This window comes from Centroberyx affinis, unplaced genomic scaffold (assembly GCF_046629955.1).
Source record: "Centroberyx affinis isolate AG114_WGS23_722 - 3 ecotype Tasmania unplaced genomic scaffold, CSIRO-AGI_Caff_v1 ptg000189l_1, whole genome shotgun sequence".
In the NCBI taxonomy this organism is placed as follows: domain Eukaryota; kingdom Metazoa; phylum Chordata; class Actinopteri; order Beryciformes; family Berycidae; genus Centroberyx; species Centroberyx affinis.
Window position 1 is genome coordinate 66684 of NW_027278884.1, and position 26023 is coordinate 92706.

At 42.7% G+C, this 26023-nt stretch overlaps 4 protein-coding genes across 5 annotated transcripts; 2 read left to right on the top strand and 2 right to left on the bottom strand.

Moving 5' to 3' along the window:
* Positions 1-128: 128 nt before the first annotated feature.
* Positions 129-3624, top strand: LOC139659309 (kelch-like protein 42). Its single transcript, XM_071537536.1, has 9 exons — positions 129-311; positions 425-613; positions 734-918; positions 1099-1450; positions 1689-1834; positions 1963-2117; positions 2369-2526; positions 2693-2882; positions 3603-3624. Exons 1-8 carry the CDS (start codon positions 129-131, stop codon positions 2873-2875), a joined length of 1551 nt encoding a protein of 516 aa, XP_071393637.1. The 3' UTR covers positions 2876-2882; positions 3603-3624.
* Positions 3625-3719: 95 nt separating this feature from the next.
* On the top strand, positions 3720-12050 carry cpt1b (carnitine palmitoyltransferase 1B (muscle)). Its single transcript, XM_071537717.1, has 19 exons — positions 3720-3842; positions 5324-5476; positions 5754-5893; positions 6147-6318; positions 7125-7226; positions 7646-7783; positions 7883-7960; positions 8290-8397; positions 8535-8619; positions 8843-9038; positions 9128-9313; positions 9410-9515; positions 9617-9733; positions 9856-10020; positions 10175-10309; positions 10812-10964; positions 11134-11247; positions 11355-11447; positions 11577-12050. The coding sequence occupies exons 2-19, from the start codon at positions 5336-5338 to the stop codon at positions 11709-11711; spliced, it is 2364 nt and encodes a 787-aa protein (XP_071393818.1). The 5' UTR covers positions 3720-3842; positions 5324-5335; the 3' UTR covers positions 11712-12050.
* A 425-nt stretch (positions 12051-12475) lies between these two features.
* Positions 12476-18157, bottom strand: sephs1 (selenophosphate synthetase 1). Of its 2 annotated transcripts, none has more exons than XM_071537632.1 (10): positions 18132-18157; positions 16318-16440; positions 16116-16212; positions 15911-16014; positions 15615-15722; positions 15151-15305; positions 14904-14994; positions 14194-14293; positions 13900-14112; positions 12476-13783 (listed from the first exon to the last, which is right to left on the bottom strand). In XM_071537632.1, exons 2-10 carry the CDS (start codon positions 16411-16413, stop codon positions 13569-13571), a joined length of 1179 nt encoding a protein of 392 aa, XP_071393733.1. In that variant the 5' UTR covers positions 16414-16440; positions 18132-18157; the 3' UTR covers positions 12476-13568. The 2 variants fall into 2 exon arrangements, with proteins under 2 accessions (XP_071393733.1, XP_071393741.1); XM_071537640.1 differs by lacking the exon at positions 18132-18157 and adding an exon at positions 17136-17191.
* A 1659-nt stretch (positions 18158-19816) lies between these two features.
* On the bottom strand, positions 19817-24390 carry bend7 (BEN domain containing 7). Its single transcript, XM_071537550.1, has 10 exons — positions 24327-24390; positions 23653-23730; positions 23202-23555; positions 22663-22779; positions 22242-22579; positions 21229-21336; positions 20918-21035; positions 20650-20763; positions 20469-20525; positions 19817-19875 (listed from the first exon to the last, which is right to left on the bottom strand). The coding sequence occupies exons 1-10, from the start codon at positions 24388-24390 to the stop codon at positions 19817-19819; spliced, it is 1407 nt and encodes a 468-aa protein (XP_071393651.1).
* Positions 24391-26023: the final 1633 nt, after the last annotated feature.

Below are 26023 nucleotides of genomic sequence, written 5' to 3' on the forward strand. Positions count from 1 at the left end.
GTGATTCTGAATGAGACTTGTTAGGTGACGGATAAAAAGAGCATTTACAAGTCAGTGAGATGAATCCTCTCAGACAGTGTATAATTCTGCTGTTCCAGTGGATAAGCTTATGGGTGAAATACTGTCTAATGAGACTTCGGGGAGCTTTTCCAGCAGCCAATACTTGGGTGGCATCACCAGGTATCAGAGGAGGAGGATCATGCCAAGCAGAGTCAGAGGAGTGGGAAACCAACGAGGCGCTCCGCACATATCACCTTGGAGATGGAAGCGCAACCAAGGTTACAGTCCAGACCAGCACACATGCATTCCATGTACGTAAAAAGAAAACTGCGGTCCAGCCATTACATACCTTCATCAGAAACTAATCGGAGGCCATAATTTCCGTTGGAAATTCTTCACAGTGGTTTAATAATGCATTTTTAAGGTGGACCTTGGGAGGCTTTCAGAGTGCAGCGAGTACTTCCGAGCCTTGTCCCAGTCCAGAATGAGAGAGACCTCAGAGAGCCTCATCCACCTCGACCATGTGTCCTCCTCCATCTTCCACAACCTCCTTGAGTTCTCCTTCCATCATCAATTTAAGGTCCCGCAGCAGGAGCTGGGCACACACATCCAGGTAGGCAGGCAGATATTCAAACCTCCCTGGCTATTTACAGCATCTTACTGTCTAATGGGGTGGAATCTCACACTTTCCTTGGTTCACCCCCACACCCTCCCTCTCTCTCTGACTATGGAGGTCAGCAGCTACCTCCTGGCTGAGGCCTTCCTCTCAAAGTGCTTGTCCGCCCTGGCAGATGAACTCAGCCCAGACAACTGTCTGTCCTACCTGAGTCTGGCCCAGGACATCTGCTGTGCTGAGCTGAAGGCGACGGTGTTCACCTACCTGAGTAGAAATCTGCTGGAGCTGCCTCACCTCACCAGGTGTGTTTGGGTTGATGCTCCACAGACAATGCTTAATGTTTTGATAACATGGCTGTGTAGCTCAAGATGATGCAATTTGGACTACAATCAGGATTTGCTAGCTGCATGGGCTGAGTTTGCTGTTTGCTGCTTGTTTGATGTTTACACATACTGTTGTCATGAGACTGGTTCATGCCTCAGATGTCTGAACAGTGAGGAGAAGGAGGAACTTGTCCACCTGAGGACACGGGGCGACCGGCGTCTCTGCAGCCTCAGGAAAGAGAACCTGACGTCTTGGAGTGACCCAGAAACAGAACTTGCACGGCATCTCTTCACCCTGGAACTGTCAGAAGACAGTGGAGATTGGCGCCCAGTTGCAGAGCTTCCTTTCAGGGCTGATAAGTGGTGTTTCACCACAGTGGTCCTGTATAACTACCTGTACATCATAGGAGGTTACAGACAGCGCATGAAGAGAGGCTGGGAGTTCAAAATGGCTTCCTTTAGGTATAATCCTTTTACTCGCACATGGGTTGCAACAACTCCTCTGATCAAGGTAAGATGGATAAGTTAAATGCTCTCCGAGCTTGTGGATAACACACATTTTGCGATCATACACCAAAACAGGTTTAAACCAGAGATAAATTACTTTATCTGATTGTAGCTGATAGGCTGTCTGTCTGTCTGATAGTGGCTGTCTGTCTGACCCAACTTGAACATTCTCTTGCCTTGCCCAGTCAGGTAAAATATTATACAGCACTAATGAAAGCTGTCACAATCTGTTATGCCCACAGCACCGGAGGCACTTCAGTGCAGTGGCTTGTGACGGCTGTATTTATGCTGTGGGAGGCTGGTACTTGGACTCCCTGGTGACTCCTGACTGCAGCACAGCCATCTATACAGCTGTAGAACGCTATGATCCATGGGAGGACGCATGGAGGTTTGTCTCCTGTCTGTCTATGCAATACTGGTAGTCGGTTTTTGGGATGACATTAAGAAGTTCTGTAGTGCAGTTAGCGTACATTTAATTGTATGTGTATCAGTGACTGAATATAATCTATGCCTTAGGTTTGTCTCCTCACTGCCGCTCACTGACTTCCAGTTCACCATGTCCTTGTCCCATGATGTGCCGCTAGCCACTAGCCTTGGGCACTGTGTCTATGTGCTGGGGAACATCCAGAGGACTGGGGAGAAACTGGTGCTGCAGTACAACACGAGACAAGGTGAGGCGGAATGGCACAGAAGCTATGTTTGAACACAGGAACATGGCTTCATTTCCAGCCCAGAATGCTCTTACTTGCTGTTTAATTGCTTGTGCTGTCGTCTCTCTAGACTCAGTCCACACATTTTAAATTTACAGTTTAGGCCTTTACCTAACATGCTCATCCGGATACATTTACATCCAGTTCAACAGCAGAATATGCCTAAATTCATGGATTGCCAATCCTACCACTGTATTCTCTCTCTCCTCTAGACTCATGGTGTGAACTGCTTCCAACCCTGACCAGAGCTGATGCAGACCTCCCCACCCTTTACTTCCTGGGTGCCACTGATAGGCTGTTTGTGATTGGAGGGAACAACTCAGAGAATGTGGTGACGTCATTCTGCGTGCAGACGAAGAAATGGGGAGAGGTAAGAACAGGATGAGATTGAGATGAAGACAAATCCATCAAGAATCTCTTAAATTTACAAATAGTTGAGTTATGTGTATCTGAAGCATAAAAATTCCTTCTATATTCATGCCTTTTTTTTTTTTAACTAAAGCTAAAACCTATGTTATCCTTTTCTCTTCCTCCAGGTGCACGGGGTGCAGAAGGTGGCTCTTGCAGGGCAGGGGACAGTTTTAGGTGACCAGGTCCTCATGCCAAGTATAGAGCACAACAGTGTTGCAAGGCTGGATCTCCGAACTCTCTCCCTGAGTGTCCTTCCTCCTCTTCCCATCTCCACCCGCTATGAGGCCGTCTTTCATGTTCACTTTTAATATACTGGTTAGTTTCTTTGCTATGCATATTTTGTGATTGATTGGCATTTTGTGGCTGCTTTGGAACAAGAATATATCAATCTGAATGTAATAGTACATAGTCTTTTTCTAACCCATAGGCGGGTTAACATGATCTAAATCTAGTTTTCTGAAAGGTAAGGGCCAATCCAAGTTTGGAGTATGGTGTCCTCTGTTGACCCACAGTTGCCCCACTAGCCACTAGCTTTGTTTATGTTTTGATTTCTCAGATGCAAGATATTTCACTGTCAAATGAATTGACTGACTTTACATTTTGTGTACATTTGTACTGCTTGTAAAGACTGGAGCAATGGACTTGTATATTGGATTATTGGATCTGGAAGTTGTGAAGGTACGACCTAAACTAGAATCTATCAGCAGTTTCATGAAATGTTGCACAATTAGTTATTTACAATCCCCCCCCCCCCCATCTACTCTTACTATACCACATTGGCTCACATTTCATTACATTCTAATTATGGTAAAGGCATAACACTTGAATCTGCTGATAGCTTTATCCACAGGCAGAGTGGCATGCTGCCATGCCTATGACTCAGTTATACCTTTTTTATTATGGAATATGGCTTGTACTCTCAGTTGGTGAAAAATAAAGTTCACCTGAATGGAAGAGTGAAGTGGGTTGAATTGCACGGCCAGAGAGGCACATGAGGTTACAGTCTGTCTGTGTGTGGTGTCTTGTTACAAACAGAAACATGCCATGAGAGAGAGAGGTGGAGGAGGGGGAGAGAGAGAGAGAGTCAGGGGAGAGAGGGAGGGTTGGAAAGCATATGAGGCGACAGCTCTGACCTGAGGAAAACCACTTCAAGGGCACTGGAGTCACACAGAGCACACAAGCCCGAGCCCAGAGGAATTCCACAGCCTCAGTGACAGAAACCAGTCACAGCCTTCCTCTGCCTGAGTGGATTATACTGAACCTGGTTAGACAAAGGTAAAGTGTGGCACCATTATTTATTCGTAACTCATATACAGTTCTGCATGTATTTTTTACTATATGTAGACGTTTTGCTGGTTGATGGTTGTAATGTCTCTTTACAACTCCATCTTTTGCTGCATAACTACATAAATGTACAATGAAAATGATAGATTATTGGCATTTTGTTTCAATGTGTTGTGTGTTGGTTAGGGTTAGGCCAATTATTACAAAAATGTCTGGTTAAAACCCATGTCATTGGCCAGTTACAGGCCAAAGTAAAGGGCTGATAAATCATTATTTAGGCCTTTAGATTTTTTGAAATGTACAGTAATGCATACTGACTCTGCTCTCACTCAGTACTGCTCAATACTCAATTCTGTATTTTGTATTTTGTAATACAAGTGAGTCTCACTTTTGTGTGTGGACTGTACTGTGTGTTTATATTTTCATGCCCATCTGAGGCCAGAGCACATGCGTAACCAATACACCGCTATATCTGGCCGGTGAACTTTGTCCCACTTGGTGACTGTCCAGTCATGTGACATGGAAAAAGAAATCCTAGACTTGTCTCCCAGGCCATAACCAGGAGTGATTTATGAACTCAAAATATTCTTTTTTGGGAATTTTACAAAGACCTTGTCCATGAGACTCAACAATTGAACAATTCCCACTGTACAATAAAATTATGTTTTGTTTCTTGCCTACATCTTTAAATCCCATATCAGTGAGCCTTCTCTATCACATTATGGATAAACATTAGAGGCAAACAATACAACTCTCCAGATCAGACAGATCAGTGTGAAAGTCTACTATGTTTTCTTGTTCACTCTTTCTGAAAATGCCATAACGAACATCAGGTTCTGTTGCAGGTGAATTTATAAAGAACCTGCCTAGTCAGTGACATTATAATAGTGAATGAAATACCTGAAAGGACTGTTGGTTTAATGGTCAAAATTGAACATGGCTCACCATGCTAAAATGAACTACATTTTGATTGGAAATTTTAAAAGCACCTTCTCAGCAGTTTTATTCATGGGTATTCTTAAGGAATAAGATGGTAAATAAATACTAGTACTAATGCTAATACTTTAAATAGAGTAGTAGTTCGAAGATATGGGACAAGGACATAGAGAAACTAGGGCAAAGAGCATTCAGAGTTAATGACAAAGCGAGGTGAAATGACATAATGACGTCTGAGTTACACTGGATGAAGCTGAATATAGATTCACTCATTATTAAGTCCAGATTCTGAATGATTACTATTAGTTGAGGATAAACACTATTATAATAACCTACTAGTTCACGTTTGAATGTATGCGGCATGTAAACAGTTGTATCTGCCTAATGAAAATGTGTTTGTACACCAGTTATTAGTTCTGATAAGGAAAATCCATATCAGGGCCCACATCTACCACTGATGTTTGTTTTTTACCTCATAGTTATTTCTACTCAGAACGCTGATGACTCAAAAACCTTCCCTATGTTTTCCATGTTAGGACTATACAGAGATGGCGGAGGCGCATCAGGCGGTGGGCTTCGAGTTCACCGTGCGCCCAGAGGCTTTGGACCTTAAATTGAGTCAAGAGGTCATCAAAAACATCTACCTGTCAGGAGTGACAGCATGGAAAAAGCGAGCCATACAATTCAAGGTACAACAGCCAACACTTAAGGTCTAACTCTTTTTTATCAGGGTTTAACAATGTGAAGTCACTCAATAAGCAGAAGGTCACTTGAGATTATAAACATCTTAATGTACAGTAGCATCACCTTGCTAAGAAATATACTTAGATATTTTCAACAGCTGTAAATGTTTTTTGTTCTGTTTGGTTGTTTTTTTTTCACAGTCTCTGAATAGAACATGAATGATGAAGATTCAGGCTTTTATCGAAGCTAACCCGAACCCCAATTTGTGTTTTTCCTCCTCAGAATGGTGTTTTAGCTGGAGTCTACCCTGCCAGTCCATCTAGCTGGCTGATAGTGGTGATTGCCATAATGAGCACCTTGTATATCCGGATAGACCCCTCTCTAGGAATGATAGACAGCATCAAGGAAAACCTGCCACAGAGGTCAGAAAGCCCTTACAGCCAGTATCTTTGTGTCATATCTATATGTCATTTTCATGGTTCAGTTTCTGTAGGTTCCCTAGTCTAGAATATGTAGTACACATATTCATATGATAGGCAGTAAGTAGGCCATCTACTTACAGAATGTGTTAAAACATAAGTATTCCTTATTTATTTATTTATTTTTAAATTTACATCCAGCCTTTACTCTATGAATGACATGTAACAAGGCCAGTGTTGTGCCTTCTCTGAGCAGAGACTGTATGTCAGTGCAGACCCGGACAGTGCTGAGTGCCATCCTGTTCGCCACGGGTCTGTGGCTGTTCCTCATCTACCTCCTGAGATACATGCTCAAAGGCCTGCTGTCCTATCACGGATGGATTTTTGAATCCCATGGAAAGATGACCCCGTCTACCAAAGTGTGGCTGGTGCGTCTGTCCTTCTGTCTGTCTCTCATTCTGTCAGTCTGTATCTTTCTAATCATACACATGCCAACTCGCTGGCTGCCTATACAATGGGCCTCATGCAGCAACATTCTCTTAAATTTCTCTTATATTTTCTCTTAATTTTCTGTCAAGAGAAAAAATAAGAGAAGTCAACTCCAGATGCACCAAACGTTCTTAACCATCCAAATCTGATCTTACCCAGGTGTGCTGAATGATGAATCCCACTTGATCATAAATTGGAGGCGCGTGGCCGATTGTTTGTTATTAGCATAGGTAACACCCCTTAACACCATATAAGGGCAGGTGTTGTGCCGTGGGCAAATACTGTGGCACATGGCCAAGAATTGGAGAGGTGCTCTTGGCAATCTGAAACGGCTCAGCAGCCATTCATCCGTCTCATCAGATAGATCTGTGCGATCTCTAAAAATGCGTTCTCTGCGTAAGGCCTGGATGGCCAAAGCATCTAAGAGCAGTATGTAAGCCATTCAGAAGCTGAACGCACGCACGATGTTTTTTTCTTATCTTGGTAAGAGTGCTTTCGACCACTCGTAAAATTTTCTCTTACCTAAGAGAAGAGCAAAAATAAGAAAACATTGGTGAATCCCAGAAATCAATGGGTACTAACAAAATAAGAACAAATCGTGGATACGAACAAAAATAAGAGAAAATGTGTTCGTATATATCGCTCCCTGCATGAGGCCCAATGTGTCCCTCACTCAGCATAGAGGCTACAGTTGATTCCCAAAACAAGTTAAACAAGTTTTTGTTGTTTTTTGTTTTGTTTGCAGAGCCTGGTGAAGATGTTCTCTGGGCGCAGACCGCTCCTCTACAGCTTCCAGGCCTCCTTACCCAGGCTGCCTGTGCCTAGTGTGGATGATACCATTCGTAGGGTGAGGCTGGTTTATGTGAGGGTGGGGCAATGGCTGACAATGAATGCAATGGGATCAGACCATAACTTAACAAAACACTGGTGCAGTAAGCCCAGTGTTCTCTTGAAATGGATTACAAGGAAACAATTTGCTCAAAGGGCTCTCATCTTGTGTACTTTGACAAGTTAGTTTCTTGCCTTGAAATCCTGCAAACATGTCAAGACATAATCTGGCCATTATTGGCAACAATTTTACAAACTGCCACATACTTGCCACAAACTTGCCCATATGGCAAAATCTGCCATATGGGCTACAGCTAGAGATACTTCAGTGTCTGCTTGGTGTCTGCCAGATGTAGTGCTTTCTTCATAAAGTACATAACTTTGTGCCTCATAACACCAGTCCCTTGTCCTGACAACACACACTGCGTCTTCCCACAGTACCTTGAGTCCGTGCGTCCTCTACTTGACGATGAACAGTACAATCAAATGGAGATTTTGGCCAATGACTTTAAAGATTCCAAGGCTCTCCAACTCCAGAGATACCTCATCCTCAAATCCTGGTGGGCAACAAATTATGTAAGTAGTCTTTAAAGGGGTGATTGGTTCAAAATTGGAACTAAAATCCAGTTGAATCAGAATGTCAGATAATATGTTACCTGTTGTTACCTGTCCTAGGTAAGTGACTGGTGGGAGGAGTACATCTACCTCAGAGGCAGGAGTCCTATCATGGTCAACAGTAACTTCTATGTTATGGTAAGACAGACCGCCACTGCTCTTGTTATACCATTGTAGTACACTAATGGTGTTTTTTTTGTGCAAATAATAGATATCTTCCATTAGGAGTGCTGAGTAAAAAAACAAGTCAAGTCAGTAGGAATAAAAAAGATAAAGGCAAAGATGAAAGATTACTTATTTGGTCCTTGAAGACTTGCCACGCTCTAAAAATTCTTAAATGCCTGCAACCAAAATAATAATTGGAAAATATCTTGGTTTCTTTGATTTTATTTGTGTTCTGTTCTTTGTGTTATGATTGTATGTGTCTGCTGGGTTTGTCCATGTGGTGTGTGTGTATTTGTGTGCAGGACCTCTTGTACGTGACCCCGACACACCGGCAGGCTGCGCGGGCAGGGAATGTGGTCCATGCCATGCTGCAGTACAGACGCAAACTAGAACGAGGAGAACATGCACCGGTAACTCTTCCCTTCCCCTTCCATCATCTCTCAATCCTCTAATATGTACAAGCCTGTCTGTTTCCCTAAATCATCTTCTCACTTTCCTGCCCTCTAGTTTTACCTCATGGATGATCTCACTTTATTCTCCCCCTCAGTTGAGGGCTTTAGGGATCGTTCCCATGTGTTCCACTCAAATGGAGAGGATGTTTAACACCACCCGCATCCCTGGTGTTGAAACAGGTAAGCACTAGTAAAAACAAATGCACAGGCTTGTACAGTTTAACAACTGCACTGTCTGTTTGGGTTCAAGTAGGATTATGTGTGTGTGCTGGTGTGAGTGTGTGCTGCTTCTTAATTGATTATACTTTTACCAATATTCTACCTTTTTTCCTTGTTGTCGCCTCTCTACCGCCATGCATTTCCTCCTTTGTCCACACGCCCGTTCTTCTTTCTTGCATTACAGACATTGTGCAGCACCTGACTGACCGTAAACACCTGGTTGTCTACCATAAGGGCCGGTTCTTCCAGGTGTGGCTGTACACTGGAGGGCGCCACCTCTTACCCAGTGAACTTGAGACCCAATTTCAGAGGATCCTCACTGATACAGCAGAACCCCAACCTGGAGAACTCAAACTGGCTGCCCTGACCGCAGGAAACAGGTATATGTGCAAACACACACACACAAACATAAACACACACACGCAGATGAGAAAGTAGAAAAGTGTCTCACTGTGAAATCCCCCTCCAGAGTTCCGTGGGCTCGGGCTCGTATGAAGTATTTCAGCCAGGGAATAAACAAAGTGTCTCTGGAAGCCATCGAGTCGGCTGCCTTCTTCCTGACGCTAGATGACGAGGTGCAGGGTTACGACCCCGCCCAGACCGGTTCACTTGACAGTTACGCCAAGTCCCTGCTGCACGGGAAATGTTACGACAGGTAGGCAGAGAAGTCAAGTGAAGGACTCAGCTGTTGGGTGTAGTGCCGACAAAGCTTTTAGTGTTTCCCTAATTAACCTCTCTTCTTTTCTCTCAGGTGGTTTGACAAGTCTTTCACCTTGATCTCTTACCCAAATGGTAAAATGGGTGTGAACACTGAACATTCTTGGGCCGATGCACCAATTATAGGCCATATGTGGGAGGTATAAAAAATATGTACTTATATACTGTATGTGGAAGCAACAATTCCAAGGTTTTTTAGAAGTATTTTTCAGCTGCCATTCTTCTGTCTGTGTTTATGCAGTATGTCCTTGCAACAGACTGCTTCCATCTTGGCTATACAGAGGAGGGACACTGTAAGGGTGATGTCAACAAGGGCCTGCCACACCCCACCCGACTACAGTGGCAGATTCCAAAGGAGGTAAAGCCGAACATCATTTATTACCATTTAACTATTTGATTTTAGTTGTATGGTTTAATTCAGTTGGCTGTATTAAAGGCGCCAAATGAATCAAGAAATGTCTGTCTTTTCTCCTCTCTTAGTGCCAAGAAGTCACTGAGAGTTCGTACCAATTTGCCAAGCAGATAGCCGATGACGTTGACTTCCACGGCTGTCTGTTTTCTGAGTTTGGGAAAGGCCTGATGAAGAAGAGCAAGACCAGCCCCGATGCTTTCATTCAGATGGCCCTGCAGCTGGCACAGTTCAGGGTAGGGCTGCCATCATCCACTGTCCTTTCACTGGAATCACACTCACATTGAATTAACAGGCATTACTGAAGTTATTTCTCACTGTTGTGTTTTGAATGTTGTTCCACAGTTGTTCCACAATCACTAAATGAGACTTAATCCGTCTGCATTATAGGATCAGAGAGTGTTCTGTCTGACGTATGAGTCATCGATGACTCGTATGTTCAGAGAGGGTCGGACGGAGACGGTGCGCTCCTGTACCTCTGAGGCTGTTGCCTTTGTCAGAGCCATGGAGGACACGGGTGCAACAGTGAGCAACACACACACGTCATACCCACACACACAAAATAAATCAAGTCAGCCATTGAGCGATAGAGGAGAGGAACACAGAGAGCCCCTCCACCAAGCGTACATGCATTCTTTAAATCCCTCTCTACGAGTAAACAACTCAGATTTCATCCAGAGTAAACAGACTTTGAACATAGTTGACGTCAAACGTGCGTACTGCCAGGTTAACAGCTTCTATCAGCGACACGGTGTACAATCCGCCTGCAGGTATGAGAGGTCACCCTGTTCCTACTGGGACGTGGTGACCAAGACCTAGAAACAGCTTGTCTCTCTCTCCGTCAGCCCCGTGGACTCTGAACCCCCTGATGTTGTGGCACAAAAAGTTAGCCTGCCACCCACATTAAAGCAGAGAGAGTGTATTTGATATATTAATATGATATGCGAAGGTTTGGATACAAAGATGTTTTGTTGGGAGCAGGAAGAAGCTTTTGCTGTGACTGTTTCTCTGTTGCTTTTGTGATCAGAACGACCAGAAACTTGCCCTATTCCGAAAGGCAGCAGACAAGCACCAGAATATGTACCGACTGGCGATGACTGGTTCTGGCATCGACCGCCACCTCTTCTGCCTCTACATCGTGTCCAAATACCTGGGTCTCGACTCGCCATTCCTTAAGCAGGTTAGTGCCATGATTGTGGCTGCGTGGGTGGATGTACAGTATGGATTTAAACCTGAAACAAAGCAGTGGCCATGTATCCTTTCTTGTCTTTTCCATTTTCTCACGGCCTTTCTCCTTTCCAATCTGCCCTTTTGCCATGCAACACTACAATCTCTTTCTTTGTTTCTAGGTTCTCTCAGAGCCGTGGAAGCTGTCCACCAGTCAGACTCCTCAGCAGCAGCTCAACTTAGTCGACATCAACAAGTTCCCTAAATATGTGGGCGCCGGCGGGGGATTTGGCCCAGTGAGTTCACAAAATCTGTACAGTCACAACTTCCCACTTCCCTTGCCCTTACCTGGGACTGTTTTGTTTTGTACAATGAAATAACGGCACCTCTCCTCTGCCCCCAGGTGGCTGATGATGGTTATGGTGTGTCTTATATCATTATTGGAGAAAACCTCATCACATTCCACATCTCCAGCAAGTTCTCCAGCCCGGAGACAGTAAGAGCACCAAAAGAGAGGCTTGCATATTATAGAGCTATATAGCTTTCATGCCATCTTTAAACACTCAACTCTGTCTCTGTGTCTCTCTTTTTGTCTCTCTTTTTCCTTTCTCTGTCTTGCCTGCAGGACTCATTCCGTTTTGGTCAGAACATTCGGAAGGCTATGTTGGATATTCAAGCACTTTTTAAACTTGAAAACAACAAGAAGACAGAGGAGCAGGCAAAGCAGACACCGCTGGAAAATGGGAAAAAGGAGATATAAGGGAAACTGCAGGACGGAGGGCGGAATCTGTCTCACATGCAACCTGCGCACCTTTCTTGGCCATGCTTCATTCGTAAAGACAAAACGATGTTCTGCAAATGTTGACATCTAAAATTCCTCGCCAGTGACAGATTTCACTTTTGATCTACATGCTTTTCTGCTGGGTCACATGAACCATAAGAGCTGGGTTGTCTGTCTACTCTGTCAGACAAAAAACATTCTTGTTACTTCTCAGTACTATTTATACTCTACTTTTCAGAGCTGCTTTGATATGCTGAAAGATGGATGTAATGTTGAAAGATGGGGTATTTTTTCTTGCAACAGTTGAAACAGGTGTTTCTGTTTTTTTTGAGGGCTTTGTCAATATGTGCATATGTAAACTTGTAAATATATCTGTCTTAAGCATTCAGTACTGTATATGTTTGGTAATCTGAATCCTTTGTTACATGTCGGTATTTATGAATTTGCTGTTCACTTTAAAATGTGTTTGTAATTTTTGATTTAGAAGCCCAGAAACAACATTCTACACCCATTACACACAACTCACTACTGCTAGCTTTAGAGCAATCAATAAACAGTAGACATATTAATCATTAGAAACTGATTCATTCAGTAACTTGCTATAAACATGATGCTATGTGTATTACTGGTCATACACACCTGCCAATGAACAACAGTAGGAACTATTAGGTTTGAAAATACAGCAAACACACAGAAAAACACTCCACTGTAAGAGAAATTTGTTTTATTTTAGTTGAGGAGATAGGGGGGGCTACATCTTGTTTCTGAGATCCATGTGAACATTTACAAAGGCCTTGCATGTGGTGCCTGAACAACAGATTCATCCCAACCATTAGGATAAACAAAAATCGTGTGGACTCTGAACAGTTGGAAGCTTCATAACAGTAAAGTCAGATCGCTCTCTGTACATCGTCTGGTAGCTGAGACAGCAGATCTAAATGCAGTGGAACCTGAAGGGAACCCATGATATCTTATTTACAGCTGCAGAATTCCATTATTCTATGATGTGAACTCCATACATCACATTACCTTAAAAATCACTACAGATGATTGAGGATAGGAAAATGTTTATCTCCTGAAGGGTGTTAAGATTTCCTGTCATCTATGATTTCAAACCCTTTAGATATACCAGTGCATAACAGACCTACATCGCGCTTGATTTGATTCATTCAGATCAGTGCAGCTCCCAAACGGTGGGCAGGAAGAAACAATCTTCTATTTGATTGAATATTTATTAGTTTAGGCGGGGACAATACAAAAAGTCAAAGTAATAAAAAAACAACCCTTTCTGGTCACACTTCTCAAATTCTTTCAAGGCATCGGTTACAGCAATGAACTAAAACTAGGCTTTATAACTGTACAAAGTGAATGGACAAACAAAAACACCATCACATAATCCACTTGCTTGATGAGAGCAATTCTTAAAAAGAGCCAAAGAGGCAACAGACACCAGACTTCTTAAGATTCAAAATGAATCAACAGTATCAGATTATTGTCTTCATCATACTCTTACCAGAAGCTGCCTGCCAATCAAGCACATTTTTCTGTTAACATAATAGAATACAACAGACACAAAAGGCAAATGGATTTTTAATTATGCTCTATTTCTTCTCAATTGTTATCATGTGTATAGATTGAGTCCATTGGGTGATGACGTGCCCTTTGGGCCACTGTGTGGGGCAGCTTTTCATGTGGATACACACCAACCCAGTCTTTTCTGTATACATACTATATGTGTATATATTTAAACACTCTAGGATGGTTTTGTAGTTTATGTGTCTAAAAACACTCAGCAGAGCTCTTGGGGTTCCCGGTCTATGACGCAGTGAAGGAGGATTAAGAAGTTGCTCCGGGGGTTGGGTTGACATTCTGGGTGGCGGCTTGCGGTGCCACCTCTATGATCCGTGGTTTGTCGATGATGCGAGCAGTGCGGTTTCCTTTCTCTACAATGCCAATGATCCACGCCTGGTGACCCTCGCCATATTTGGGGGATTTGATCTCGGCACAGAAGCGGGCGGCTTGCTCCCGAGGCAGACAGATAAGCAGGCCTCCTTCAGATGGAACGAGAGGAGAGATGAGTCAGCGACAAGAAGGACATGGGTTAGGGAAGGAAGTTACAAGAAAACAGGACATTGTGACAGACACACACACACACACACACACACACCTGATGTTTCAGGGCAGGTGCCGTGCATGAGTCCAAACATGTTCCCACAGGCCTTGGACACTGCAGCCATCTTGGCGAGGACCGGGAGGTTGTGGATGACAAATGACACCTCGCTCCGCTGTTGCCGTGCCAACGTCTGAGCGTGACCAAGGATTCCAAACCCTGTGATGTCGGTGGCCGCGTGGGCGTTGAAGGTGTGCATGAGACCGGCCGCTAGGAAAGGGAAGAGAGAGAACCTTAGGAGGGCAGGTGTTTCCACGGTCTATGTGGGACTGAGCATGTGCCCGTTTATACCTGTCCTGTTGAGCCGAGCCATGTTCATCATGGCCTCGTGGTACGCCAGCTCTACATCCTCCTGGGTCACCACCAGCTTGATCTTATTCCACTTCTCAGGCTGAGAGAAGAAAAAAACATACAGTGGCATTAGAGGGTCTCTTTATAACAGAATAAAGAACTTGCTGACTCAACTCAAAACTCTTCTTGATGCCCTCGGGGTGCAGACTCTTGTGCATACAGGTTCAAAAAAAAAAAAGAGGAAAGTCTGTACTACCGAATAAATTACAAACGTTTATGATAATGCACAGCAGCACACAAAGAAAAGAAAGCGTTTCAGTACTAAGCCTTCATCAGCATTTCCCATAGGGTCTCTATAAAAAAGAACTGCCTTCTACAGGCATGAAGTGTATGATTTTAAAGGAACACTTCGCCATTTTCTAACCTTTCTCCATATATTGGTCCTTACTAATACATGCTATGAGACGGCACCATGTCTGTCTACTCGCTCTGTGTCCCGGAGACGGGCTGTGGGAAGAGAGCGGTTGTAGTTTCTACGAGTTTGGAAATCCCCGCCAATGTCGTCACTGGTAGGTGAATTTTGGGACTTCCCACAGCCCGTCTCCGAGACACAGGGCGAGTAGACAGACATGATGCCAATGTATGGAGGGAAAAAACGGCGAAGTGTTCCTTTAAGAACACATTATGTATAAGTGAGCAGGGAGACTTACAATATCTAGCCACTGGTGCACTGCGACAGCCACCTGCGTCCCCAGCGGCTTGGTCAACACCAACACGTCTCCTGGCACTGCATTGTCTGGCCTGAGACACATCAAACACCATGCCACCATGATTATCAGCATAACAACAATATGAAAAGTTTTACTGAACCAGTTGTGACTAGGACAATAAGACAATAAGATACAGTAAGTAAGCAAATAATTAGAAGGAAATAAAATTAGAGGAACTGATTCCTACATGATGAACTCATTGGGCTGGCAGACTGTGGTAGCAACTCCCCCCATCACAACCCAGGGGTTGAGCACCGTCTGTCCTCCTGTTACAGATGTGCCCGCCTCCTCCGATGCATCCTTGAACCCCTGGATGATCAGTGGCATGACTTTGTCTCTCTCCTGTAAACAGAGCCGGGAAAGTTAGAGGAGAACAAGAAGACGAAACGGGGAGCATGAAAGAACACTCAATATGTTCTCAACACCATCCTATTTCATAACTGTTAATTAATGTACTTTATTGTCTTATTTAAGTGATATCTTTGACTTTCAAAGACGTGGATGAACAGTTATCATTATGTGTTTTATTTGTTTTGGTCTGTCACATACACACACACACACACACACACACTTTTCTGTTCTTCACAGCCACTTGCTTTACTGTGGATGCAAAAAAAGTGTTCTGAATGCATCTATCGACAAACTTCTTACCTTCTCTGACATTTTGTTGCTGACTCCCAGAAGCATCAGCATGTTGTCACATTCTGTCACTCCCATGGCATACAGGTCACTTAGAACATTGGCACAAGCGATTCGACCCTGCAAGAACAAAATACTGAAAATTAAGCCAACAAAGGATTTGGTGCGTAAAGTATGTCAGATGCAATGATGCAGAGGACCAACAGAGGACTGTTGCAATGACATCCTTCTGTCTGTCAGACGTACATGCAATTAAGAGGACCATATTGGGGCAAACACAGTAATGCCGGGAAAGAGGAGATCCATACCATCATGTAGGGGTCATCAACAATGGGGTAGATGTAGTCTGTTGTCTGGACCAGTGAAAGGCCTCCATGTCTGAGAGGGATCACACAGGTGTCCATTCCTATGCCTGCAAAAAAACAAGAGCTTTCTAAGTGATGCTTTTGTACGTCAAAGAATTTGTGTATGTGTGTGTGTGTGTGTGTGTGTGTGGTGTGAAACTGGACATACCTAATCGGGGCATAACCGCCCCAAGGAACTGTTCATCTTCTTGATAGTGGTTCTCCTGTAGGGTTTCTAGCAGCTTCTGCAACACCTCTTGGGGCACCTGTGGTCAAGACAATAACCTCAATTATTTTCATACAACCATATTCATATCTCATAATATTTTGTTTTTATCCATCAAAGGCAAAAGTTCATGAGGGAAGCCAACCTTGCAGCCTGTGCCCTTGAGCTCAGCAAAGCGTGTGAGCCTGAAATTCTTGTCCAGCTCATAGCTTTCTGGGTTAAAGGACTCTCTCACCGACATGGCTGGAGAAACTTTGGGCCTTCACCACTAGAACCGCAACAACGACCAAGACACACAGGAAGAAAGGGATGATGAGAAACACTGTTTGATATGTGAGGAGCTAAAGGAAAAGCTTCACAAACTCTTAAATGTATAAATATAACATATGCATCTTACTGGTGCAATGGTGTGAGAATATGAGTTATTCATACAGTATGTCAAGTAGGGCTGGGTGATATGGTTGAAATCAATATCATGATAATCATAAGGATTTTTCTCAATATCAATATATATCATGATATGGTTCATGTATGCAAAATCACGTTAAATAATCAAATTAATTTTCGTCTCATTGAACTGAATGGTAATATTAGGTGTGATGTCAAACAAAACAGAAATATTCAAATAATATTCCTACCATACCTCATTTTATCAGAGTTTTTAAGTAAAATTTGCTTGTCATCATCAATTTAGACAGCAGAAATGTGTCACAATATTAAAATATCTTCATATCATCACGATATGATTCCACTGAAACGATAAACGATAATATTGAATTATCGCCCAGCCCTACTGTCAAGTGGCTCATATGGTGTTGTCCATGTCTCATTTAAAAACAAACAAAAACCCCAACAGCAACCAATGCAATGACATTTTGAATTTTAGACACACACTTGATCAAATGCTGTTGTAGGTACAACATCATTTTAATGAAAATAAAAAAGTTTGAAGAAACTGGTTACATTGGTGAGGTTACTTGTGATGAAGCCTTTTTATATTGACCTGCACAGCATCCAAGGATGCTCAGCAGTGACAACACACTCAAACAAACACACACACACACACACACCACTGGCAAAATGAACCTTCATGAGTGCAGACAGATTTCCGATTTTTTTACAATAGCAGTAAACGGGATAAACATGTGATTGCATGTCCACTTGAAACTGTGGCATGCTTGGCACCTGACAGGGATGCCAATATTATGAAAGCATTAATGTCCATTGTCTCCTAGGCTGTGAATCGCCTGTCTGGCTGTTTAACTGATGTTTCTCTGGGCCTTTGGTTAGTGGATTGTAGGGGCGTTCAAGAGACAAAACGCTGCCAAGTTCATTCAACCCTTGGGCTCTGGCTAACAATAATATTTGTGCAGACCAGAAGTACAGTTAGCCATTTACACTAATGTACACTGAACTATGACCCATTAGGCACTAAACTCGGAAACACAGACACTGATAGCGACACATATTTAGTTTGTGCTGTGCTGAAAATGCAGTTTTGGTTTCCGTGCTAGTTCTTGCTAGCAAGCGCTGATCCATGCATGAGGTGATGAGCATAAGCAGCCGTGTGCAACAAAGAGCCGATAGTGCCCGGGTTTGCAAGCTGTAATGAATTTAAAAAACACACAGTGTGCATGGTACGTGCTAACTCTAACACACGGTTTCAAAACATAGCGCCCGCTGCTTGCACATTTGTAAGTTAGAAAGTTGTCAGAGAGCGCTAAACAAAAATGTCGGCGGCGGAAAAAATTAACCCTTTGCTGTCCCACGCCATGCGATGTGTGCAACATCAGAGTTAGTATCAATAAAACAACGCCAAACGTGCGATTTGTGCAAAGTTTATGATGATATGTTACATTAAGAGTGTTTACAATGGCCCTATATGCGGTTTTAGGACCAAAGCGGAGTTATATTCTTGCAACATTTCCCCTTTAATTGCTCTGACCAGTTTATCCTTACCAGTTTCACGTTAGCGGTGGATCCCGACAGAAGAGCGGGGACAGTACCAGAATGCATTGGGGAGGAATCGGGAGTCCTTGAAGAAAGCCTGACGAAAAATAAGACATCTTCGTCTTTTGTCTGACAAATTAGTCGACAAATATTAAACCTATCGTACAGTATTTAATTAATCAAAAGGAATGTGCAAATTTGATAGCGCTTTGCCTTGAAAAAACAAAATCTGATTCATAATGCAAAGAGGAAAACGCATGAGATCTCAAAGGGTCCTTTCCCAGCACTGTGGCGGCTTTGACATCCCCTTTAATGAGCTGTGAAGTCTGGCAATAAAAACTCTACAATGGAGTGTACCTTTAATTTGGTGTTTTCCCTCCAATTAGCCCTACACAGCAATTGACACTGAGTGAAAGTGTGCTGCTAAAGGTTTGGGTTTATAAACTGTTTTGTTTGATTTCTAAACTTGTGATCCCTAGCTGATAATCTTAATAGTCTATTGCAAAGAACATTTCCAAATAGCGTTTTTGTCCCATTAAAAACTATATATATTTTTTTAATATAGGCTACAATGCCAGGTCACATGAAGTAAGTTCAGCAAAATAAGTAACTTCTAGGAGCGCCAAATATTAATTCTAGAACAATATTAATAACAATAATAATTTTAGTAGTAGTAGTAAAGTGTAGCACAACAACAGAAATAATTTAGGGAGAAACACAACAAGCGTCAAGAATCCATATTTAATGATGGAAACAGTCAACTGTATTCATATAAGTTGCACAGTGAGCAGAAATGGAAAAAAAAAAAAATTCTATAATTCTATCACAGTATTTACAACAATAGCACTGAGATGCATAGACATTCTAATACTGAAAAGAAACAGACCTAGAATACTGCTTATTCTACTATATATATTTTCAGCCAGATCTTGGATACTTAAAATTCGCAAAGTTGGCCAAAAATATATCAAATATATTTCTCATTTGAATATAATTTGAGGAAGTGAGGTGGATGCTGCACTACATATATTACACCCACTGAAGAACTGGTCACTCAAAGGCACAATCCACACTGGACATTTTCCCTTAAAACCTAAAGTGTGCAGAACATATGAATGCTATACTCTTACAGTACTGAGTCTGGTTTGTTTCAGACTTGTAACCCTGCTAGCCATGACATAAGAGAACTAAGGGATGATGCCTTTAATGCTGTAATGTAAACAGTAAGTCACGGAAAATGGCAATTTCTTAGAAAATGACAATTTCTATGCCATTGTGTGGTTCCACTTTCATTAGCACAGATCACATCTGACACATCTGTTGTAATCTGTTGTTAATCTTTCTTATGAAGTGAAGATTAGATTTGGAAATTTAACATCTGTGTCAAAAAATAAATAAAGCCATAAAAGGAAGCGAGAGAGAGAGAGAGAGAGAGAGAGAGTGTGTGTGTGTGTGTGTGTGAGTGAATTTGTGTGTGTAAGACAAAGAGAGGGCAAGAGAGAGAGAGAGAGAAAACATCATTTAACCACCTATTTGATCATTTGGTCCAGTCATATTTTTTTTCTTTACAACCACAATACAGAGCAGTAACAGCTGCAAAGGAAAATACCTAAAGTGGCACAATGCATCAAGTTAAAGGCATAAAGAAGACAGCAAAAGCAACAAATGTGTTGCAAGGCCATGGTGGCAGCCCTTCAGCCAGTCACGTTCTCCACTGCCTCAGCCACACTTGCAGGCTTGTTATAATCACAGCCTGGAGAGGAGGGAAGAAAATGCATGAAACATACAATTTTAACATATCATTAATGTCAAAAAACATCTGTGGAATTGTGTGTGTACTTGCCCATGCGTTCAAGTGCACGTGTTGTGGGTGTTGTTAGGGTCGCATAGCCTCCCTCTCAATAAAAAATAAACATGACTGAGATGCAAGAAAGACAAATGCTAGTGTGACAGTCGGGGTGAAATAGAGAGGTGAAAGAGGGGAGATGGCGCCTGGTGTGAAGATAATTAGCTGACATTTTGGGAAGCTGCGTGAGAATGTCAAATGTCAGAGGGATAGCGTGACTAAGACATATGAGCCAATGCACGAGCCAGTTTGTGTGTGTGTGTGTGTGTGTGTGTGTGTGTGGGCTGGAGGGGTGATGAAATGGTGAGAGGTAAAGGGATAGTAGGCGCAAAGGAGGGTGAAGGGGGAGATGTTGTACAATGAAGTATTGACATGTGGAGAAAGGGTTGTGACAAGGGAGCAGACACTGGGATGAGCACAGAAAGATGGGTGTAGATTATTGAATGAAAGGGCAGGATTGTGTGTGTGTGTGTGTGTGTACCCTCCCCGTGTGTGTGTACATGTGCAGTTCATACTTGTGCAAGGTCCATTCAAGACATCTTCTGCATCTGCAGCGTCTGATGAGCCAAAAGAAAAACAGGGTTTACCTAAGACACGTTACACAGAGAGCCTGTTCCTTGACCTGTGCGTTTTGTAATTCACACATCTACATACAAGTCCAGTCCAGTACCTATACAGTACCTCTTTTCAGCCTCCTCCTGGCAAGTTTGATCTGATCTTGAAGGATCTGAACCCAGTCTCGAGGACCAGGAAGCTTCTCTATTCTATGTGCAGTGCAGTACTTCTCTGTAAACACTGGACACACAACACTGTATTAATGCATCCTCAAAAATACAAACATTGGCCTGAGTATCATCTATGTTGGTCATCTGGATCTCATATGTTTGTTGTATCCTAGTACAGACTAACAAGACTGATGAAATCTATTGTATCTCTCTCTCTCCCTTACCTTTAATGGCACCCACAATGTTCTGGTCCAGGCCCTTGCGGTTATCATTGAGCCCTCTCTTCCTCTTACCATTTGGCAAGGAGTTAGCCAAGGTAGCATCATCAAAGAAGGCACACACCTAAACAGAGGATGTTCACCAAGCTTGTCACCCAAGTTTACATGTCAGTGCAGAAACATAGTCCTGCCTCTCAAACAGTCAAATTACTATATTTTTAATACAAAAATGTAGATAACCAGTGTTATGTAACTGTAAAGTTAGCCACATAATAAGGGCCAATGAAATTGTAGAGTTGTAGATTGTAGATGCCCACCAGTTTGCGGAACAGCAGGCTGCCAGATCGTGTATAGTTGACCAGGATGGAGTCCAGCTGGGCCTTGGAGATAAACACATCATAATCCTCTGCCAGACGCACCTCAGCCTTAAAGGGAATCACATACGGTACATTTGTGAATTGTTAAGGATTGTGAATGCGAAAGTGTTAAATTAACCTCTAACAAATTCACATAAAAAAAAAAAACTGGAAAAAGGATTGAGCGACATTGACAGAAAACAGAAGCTGTTATACAGAAGGAGGGGTTAGAAATTAAAGAGGTTGAGTGTAAACAGATTGGCCCTAACTCATAATGTCATTAGAGAAGTCATTGCAAATTCAAGCAAGAGGCTGATTGTATAAACTGTTTGATTTCTGTAACTTTCTCACAGCTTTGATTTGAGGGTGGAACGCAGGCAGAACCAAAGGACATCTGTATTTGGCAATGGCCTCTTACACATGATGGTAGTACATGTCTAATTGCTTAAATGGAGTCATACATGCTGATAATAAAGTACTACAAAACTACTATATTTACATATACTTTGAAGAGAGATGCTGCACTGTCTCTTTGCTTTTTTTCTAATAGCAATGGAAATAGAAATTCCTTTTTGTACTGTATCTTCATAGACAAAACACTGTAAGAAAGAAAGAAAGAAAATTAAGGCAGCATTATTTCTTTGGAGGAATTCAACATAAGTCCTGTCTATTTCCACATTTAATTTCTGTAAAGTCAGATTTGATTAAAATCATTTTAAAAAGTCCAATAGACCGCAGCATCAGATTTCAATTTACTGTCTATAACATACAGAGAACAGCTTTAACTAAGTGTACACACATTCAAACAACTGGTGAGAATGGACTCACCAGTATGATTAAGTTCAAATTAATAAATCAAATTTGTGGGAGAATGATCAGAATGGAGTGTTCATAAATCAGAACCACAAATTAGGTATTATTTAAATCACACAGAGAAAATAGAAACACAGAGAACACACACAGACTGCCAATACCTCTAAGGACTGCTGGCCCCTCAGTTGGTTGAAGAGAGGATTGTGTGCGTCAGTTACTGGATTGTTCTGAGCTGGCAGAGCAGAAACCTCAGAAGCGTTGGGTTGGGTGCTGTTGGGTGCGTATGAGTCTTTCTCTTTCTTGTGTTCCTCCCTCTTTCCAGATTCTGTGGGTGCAGCTGACGGAGCCAGAGGGGAACCAGCAGCTCTTCTACTAGACGCAGTCAGCGGCGTCACCTTATAGATGGGCCTCCTCTTGCGGGGCCTGCGGCGCGGGGCGGGAGCAGGACCGAGGCGAGGTGGGCATGGAGGGGCTGCATGCTCCTGCTTCTCTAGAGAGACTGTAAAAGAGAGTAACATAAACATCTCTCTGTCTTTTTCCCTCTCTCTCGCTGTCTCAGTGTGCGAGTGTTTGTGTACTGACCTTTTTGAGTCTGCATGAGCCTCCTCATGGCTCGCAGCTCCTGCAAAATAGCCTGCAAGGTTCCCTTACAGTTACACATGCAGCAGGGGGGTTCTGGTGCAGCAGGGGGGATGATGTCTGTGGGACAGTGGTGCGATGGTTAGCGATCATCTGCTCAAACATCTGGCACACACAGGATCACAATGTGTTTTTATCCGATTCTGAAACACCATTGTATGTTTGTGTGTGTGTGTGTGTGTGTGTGTGTGTTAGACTAGCACTAGGTCAGCCAGTCTGCCTGGCGGGGGCTGGTCTCTCTTGTACAACAGAACTTGTCAACATGACCCAGTGTCTGCCTTTGTACCGACTACCACACATACTGTAACTGCCTCTGTCTGACTCTGTATGCGCTTCTACAACAATACGCTTGTCTGGTGCTCTACCCTGGACACTATCTCTATGTTTTCATAATCATTTGAAACTTCTGGGGTTTTTTTCTTAAAGAAACTGAAGCTGAGTCTATTGGTTCTCCCCTTTTCAAGCATGCCTTGGTAGCCTACCATTAGCTTCATTCACTCTGATGAAGTCCTTGGTGTTGTTGAGGATCCTGAGGGCCTTGGAGCGGGTGCTGTACTGGCTGCAGCCGGGACCGTTGGGGACGGGGGTGGATATGGATGACGGCGACGGCCCCGGATCCCCTGTAGAGTTCCAGCTGTTGCTCTGCTGGTCCTCCGAGGCGAGAGACAAGGCGGCAGGCTGGTGTGCCCAGCCCAGGTGTTCATCCTGGGGCTCCTTTTTTAAGCCGTCCCGCTCCGCTCCCACACGCTGATACACCCTGCCGGCCTTGTCACTCAGGAGCCTCATCATACCGGTGATTTGCCTCTTGATCTCCATGCCCTCGTCCCCTAACCAATCTAAATCCAGAATAGGGTGTTTATACAATTAGTGAGATCTGCCATTTTACTTGTGCTGTACATCATGGTGATAAATCCTTATTTAAAAGGTACATACCTTCAGGCACAGCAGCATCCTTAGGCTCTCCATTGGCATCTTTACAACCAGAGTTCACCATGTATGTAGGGTCAAAGTCTGCAGTAAAAACAGTGAGATCTTGCAATTAAATAGTCACAATATAGCTACAATGAAATACAAACTCAATTTCACAATAAAAACGGTATGACTGAGGGTTGCAAGAAGACCTCCACAAGAAATGTTGTTGTCGATTGCTTTCTTATGATGAGGATCATGCAGGCTGAGGACTGTGATGTCAACCAATGCACAGCCCCCTCCCATCCCATGCAGATTCCACCACCTGTAGGTGGTATGAAGTAGTGTAGTCTGGATAGGTGGCCTATACCGTTGCTTAGCTTCAGCAAAAAGTGAACAATTTAAGCTGATTTTATGCATTCAGAATGCGCAAAATGTTTTCATAATCTGGACCATTCGCTTACTTAATTCAGTCTTAAAATCAAATTTGAATAAGGTTTGTTGAGACTGATGTCTAGTAATGTTTTTCATTTCAGACTTATATCGTCCGAGTTATTAGGAAAAACGATGCATAGGCTACCTAGGTATTGTCGTGGCCATCTCTTTTGTTTACAGAGTCGTCACTGCTGGCACACAGCGCCAGACAAATACCCAGACACAGACGCGCATCTTGCAAGGTCTTGCATTCAGAAGCCTACCTTCATCCGTGACCAGTTTAAAGCTCTGTGACTTCCTTCTCCTCTTCCTTTCCCCAAACTCCATCTTAAGGATGTATATACAGTAAGTCGGGGAGTCGAGAATCGCTCTTCAGAAGACGAAACAGTGAAAAGGCTATACACTCACCGGGATCACTGTCCGTCTGCCTTATTAATCAGTTAAAATTCTGCTTAGGCTGGTCTACAGATTCTGTCATCGGCAGATTTTTTTTCTTTCTACTGTGTTAAGCTTTAGTGGATTTGATGAACGCTACTGTTATTCATCAATGTGTAATGCATTCCCTTTCCCATCATGAGGCTGGTCCGTTTCGCTATGTAAATAAATTAATGACTTTAATATTAAAAATTCGTCACATCCCTTTGCGCCACCTGATGGTATGTTCTCATCTCAAAGGTCGAGTCAGACATTTGCCACTAGTGTCCAAACAATGGGCTGGAATTTGAACAAGAGGTATAATGAGACCACTTCATCATTTGGTCGGCTGCAGTTAAACTTTTTCTTTTCTTGATTCCCAAATGATTATTATTGTATTATGTTGTTATCATTGGTGCTGGTGTTAGACCGACTATTTCATCAAATCTAATGAATTCAATGAGTATAGTTTTGTAGAATACCAAGCTGATTTTTGCCATTTTGATTTGACTAGAGCAAATAGCATATGGTTGAAAATCACTTGAAGCACTGATGAGCTTGACTTGACGACTGGTGCTCAGCTCTCCTGTAATTTCATTATGCAAGCTATAGTATAACTCACATTAAGAGTCTCTCAGCAGGGCAGGTATGGGCTCAAACTCTAGTATAGGCCTATAACCCCCCTCTTTCTTAGTGGATACGTCTCAGTCTATTTGAACTTGATGTACCTGATCACAGTATATAGGCTCCCCCTCCACCTCAAGCCTCTAATCATAAGTGTAAATTCACTGATTCACTGAGTCACTGATTGAAAAGATAAGTTATTTTTGGCTCACTTATGACAATTGCAGGCCAGTGCTGAAGAATTGAGGTTTATTTCCCCATCAGTTCCTTCATCCTCAGGCCTAAACCTCTACAAACAGTTCAAATGAGTGATTTTCAAACCCTGTCCTGGGCGACCCAGATTTAAGAGATTGTTTGTCATCCAAATTATTCTGGACCATTGTGAATGCTCATCTGCCAAAATCTAACCTATGGTTTTGTTGTACCCACACCAGCTTGCAGTTGGGGCTGTGGCAGGGAGTGGAGAAGGGGTTGTGCTAATTATAATAATTAAAGTGCAGTTAGACAAATAAAACATGAGAATCCTGGGTTGTTAAATATAAACTACTGAAAAGGGATATGGGACACTTTAGCTTTCCATTCGGAATTGGTTCTCTATTTGTAGCTCTTAGTTTATATTTTTCAAGGTGCAGCCAAATCCAGCAAGTAAATATTCACTTCAGATGAATAATAGGCCTAATAGAACTAGCTGTTTGTAACTGGTACGCATAGAAAACAGTTTAATTAATTATTCACTTGTAACAGCCTAGATGGTTTGGTGCTCAGTAGGCCGGGGCTGCTTTTTGAATGTCTGGCCAAAGAAAGGTTCATTGCTCAACGCTCAAAACATACATGCTACACACAACTGCACTAGGCCTTAAAGAAATGTTTCACTTTGGTAGAACATTTCCACTTTATCCATATAGCTCTATAGGAGTTTATG